Consider the following 3,679-nt stretch of genomic DNA (forward strand, 5'->3'; position numbering starts at 1 on the left):
GATGAGCAGTCAATTTTCCTGGACCTGTCAGTCCCATGTCTCGAAGCTAGGGAAGGTAGCGAGCATATAGTATATCAAGCTTTTGAGGTTGTGGTCGCAGATCAATGTGAGGAGGCAAGCCCGTGTCCTCAGCCCTTTCTGTCAAATGCATCCATCATGGTCGCTACTGAAATGATCAAGCATGGTTATAAGCCTTGGAAGGGACTCGGGGTATCATTACAAGGTATTACAAAACCTATAACTTTAGCTGCCAGCGAGAAGTTCTCGGTGTGAGTTTTCACGCCACAGAAACTGATGTGACATGGGAAATGAATGAAAGAGCAATGGTGGGTTCTATCTTAGCCACTCCCGCATCTCTACAAAACATTCGTCAAGCCCAAGTACGCAGAAGAAGAGGAAGATGAGGCCTTCACGACCGAGGAAATTGAGGACATATGTGGAGCCATGAGGAAAATGTTATATGAAGCCCACATGGTCCAGCCTGGTGAAGGCTCAAGCACTGCTGAGGTGCAATTTATGGGTCCTGATGCCAAGTTGCAAAATTGGAAGTCTACTCCGTTCTCAGTCAGGCGGGAATCCCGGTAGTCCAGTCTTGCGACCTTTTCTGCATTCCGAGTTATTCCAGGGTGTAACTCGAATGTTTCTTTTAGTTTATTGTCTTTAAAATTCCAATGTAAACCCTACTATCTTCAAATTCAATGAAATGAAATCAATATTTCATCGTCTATGAATCTCTTTCTTTATTTTTTCTGAATTTTGTTACTTTTCTTATTTCTTCCTTTGAGTTCTAATAATGCGGACTTAAATAACATGACATGCTTGCGGACTTCACGCCTAGATCATAGCGCTGTCTAATTGTGAAATAATGAATCAAGAACTAGAATATGATGAAGATGAGGCTTTTAGGGAAATAAATCGACAACTAGAGCAATTCGAGAATAAACCTAAGCCAAACTTAAATGAAACCGAGCCGTTTAATTTGGGTAGTTCAGAAGAGGTCCAATAAATAATGATAAGCATTCACATGGATGAAAGAACCAGGGATGCATTGATCCAACTTTTGTTCGAATTCAAAGATGTGTTTGCTTGGTCCTATGATGATATGCCAGGACTAAGTGTTGATTTGGTGGTCCATAAGTTGCCGACTTACCTCGATTACCCCCCTGTCCAGCAAAAACAAAGGAAGTTCAAAACTGATATTAGTGACAAGATCAAATAAGAGGTCACAAAATAGTTGAGGGCAGGGGTGATCCGAGTGGTCTGATACACCACATGGCTGGCTAATGTGGTTCCCGTGCCAAAGAAAGACGAGAAAATTCGAGTGTGTGTTGACTATCGGGATCTGAACAAAGCAATTCCCAAAGACAACTTCCCTTTGCCAAACATCCACATCCTTGTTGACAATTGCACCAAACATGAGATACAGTCTTTCTTGGATTGTTATGCTGGATACCACCAGGTCTTGATGGATGAAGAAGATGTGGAAAAGACAACCTTCACCATACCCTGAGGCACCTATTGCTACAGGGTCATGCCTTTTGGTTTGAAGAATGCTGGGGAATCTTATATGAGGGCTATGACTGCCATCTTTCATGACATGATGCCCCAAGAAATCGAGGTGTACGTGGATGATGTGATCATCAAATCCAGAACGCAGGATGACCATGTTCGGGACCTGAGAAAGTTCTTTGAGCATATGCGTAAGTATGACTTGAAGCTAAATCCAACTAAGTGTGCATTTGGAGTTCCATCTGGCAAACTCTTGGGATTTATAGTCAGTCGGAGGGGCATCGAGCTAGATCCAACAAAGATAAAGTCTATTTGGGATTTGCCTCCTCCGAGAACCAAGAAAGAGGTTATGAGCTTGCTGGGAGGTTGAATTACATCAGCCGGTTCATTGCTCAGTTGACATCCACATGTGAGCCCATATTAAAACTGTTAAAGAAACATGCGGCGATTAAATGGATAGATGAGTGTCAAGAAGCCTTTGACAAAATTAAAGAATATTTGTCGAATCTGCCAGTCTTGGTCCCGCCTGAACCTGGAAGGCCTTTGTTTTTGTATTTGACAGTCTTGGAGAATTCCTTCAGATGTGTCCTCAGGCAACATGATGTGACCAGGAAGAAAGAGCAAGCAATATACTATCTGAGCAAAAAGTTCACTAGCTACGAAGCTAAATACATGTTGTTGGAAAGGACTTGTTGTGCCCTAACTTGGGTCGCTTAGAAGCTTAGGCATTACCTGTTGGCCTACACCACCTATCTCATCACCAAGCTAGACCCTTTGAAGTACATATTACAAAAGTCGATGCCCACAGGGAGGTTAGCAAAATGGCAAATCCTGATCACCGAGTTTGACATAATCTATGTCACCCGCACGACAATGAAAGCCCAAGCTTTAGCGGATCACCTAGATAAAAATCCTGTTGATGATGAATATCAGCCTTTAAGTACTTACTTCCCGGACGAGGAGGTGAATTCAGTTGAGGTAACATCAGAAGACACCAATGCTTGGAAAATGTTCTTCGATGGAGCTGTGAACGCAAAAGGTGTCGGGATTGGGGCAATTTTGATCTCACCCACTGTCTAGCACTATTCGGCCATAGCCTGGCTTCGGTTTTTCTGCACAAACAACACTGCCAAGTATGAAGCCAGCATTATGGGTATGAATATGGCAATAGACCAAGATGTGGAAGAATTGATAATCATGGGATATTCGAATCTGATTATCCAACAAGCTCAAGGAGAATAGGAAACTCGGGATGTCAAGCTTATTCCATACAGGCAACATGTGGAAGATCTTAGCAAGCGGTTCAAATCAGTCGAGTTCTGGTACATTCCTCATTTCCACAATGAGTTAGCCAATGCACTCGCTACTTTGGCCTCGATGTTGCCATATCCAGGCAATGTCCACATTGACCCTTTGGAAATCCAAATCCGAGAAAGGCATGGTTACTGCAATGTGGTTGAGGTGGAACCAAATGTCCAGCCATGGTATCATGATTTCAAGAGATTTCTGAAAACTATGGAATATCCCGAGCAGGCCAATGGAGACCAAAAGAGAACTATCAGAAGGCTTGCCAGTGGTTTCTTTTTGAGCGAGGAAGTCTTGTACAAAAGGACTCTAGATCTCAACCTATTAAGATGTGTGGATTCCCAAGATGCCGGAAGAATCATGCATGAAGTAAACGCAGGAGTGTGTAGACCTCATATGAATGGATACGTCCTGGCAAAGAAAATCCTTTGAGCGGGTTATTACTGGATGACTATGGAAAAAGATTGCTTCAGTTTCGTCCAAAAATGCCATCAGTGTCAGGTGCACGATGACCTAATTCATGCACCACCTACAGAACTGCATCCTATGTCAGCAGCGTGGCCGTTCGTTGCTTGGAGTATGGATTTCATTTTGCCAATCGAGCCAAAAACTTCAAATGGGCATAAATTCATATTGGTTGCCATTGATTAATTTCACAAAAATGGGATGAAGTAGTCACTTTCAAAGCCGTCACTAAGAAAGCAGTGGTAGAGTTTGTGCACTCCAACATCATCTGCCATTTTGGTATCCCTACGGCTATCAATACGGACAATGCTGAAAACTTGAATAGCCACTTGATGAGGGAGATATGTGAGTAATTTAAGACAACGCATCGGAATTCGACCCCTTATTGGCCCAAAGCTAA

The 3,679-nt window shown here is 42.9% G+C and overlaps 1 protein-coding gene across 1 annotated transcript; it reads left to right on the forward strand.

Moving 5' to 3' along the window:
• The first annotated feature begins 2,382 nt into the window (after positions 1-2,382).
• On the forward strand, positions 2,383-3,246 carry LOC138886140 (uncharacterized). The gene is made up of 2 exons (XM_070167175.1): positions 2,383-2,562; positions 2,752-3,246. Exons 1-2 carry the CDS (start codon positions 2,383-2,385, stop codon positions 3,244-3,246), a joined length of 675 nt encoding a protein of 224 aa, XP_070023276.1.
• Positions 3,247-3,679: the final 433 nt, after the last annotated feature.

The sequence above is a fragment of the Nicotiana sylvestris genome, chromosome 2 (genome assembly GCF_000393655.2).
Source record: "Nicotiana sylvestris chromosome 2, ASM39365v2, whole genome shotgun sequence".
Lineage (NCBI taxonomy): Eukaryota > Viridiplantae > Streptophyta > Magnoliopsida > Solanales > Solanaceae > Nicotiana > Nicotiana sylvestris.

What these genes read in the sequence shown, in the direction of transcription:
- LOC138886140 (XM_070167175.1), top strand. Translation starts at nt 2,383, where the DNA reads ATGAAAGCCCAAGCTTTAGCGGATCACCTAGATAAAAATCCTGTTGAT. An exon ending in CAAAAGGTGTCGGGATTGGG is followed by an intron (nt 2,563 to 2,751) that starts GCAATTTTGATC and finishes CAAGGAGAATAG; the next exon opens with GAAACTCGGGATGTCAAGCT.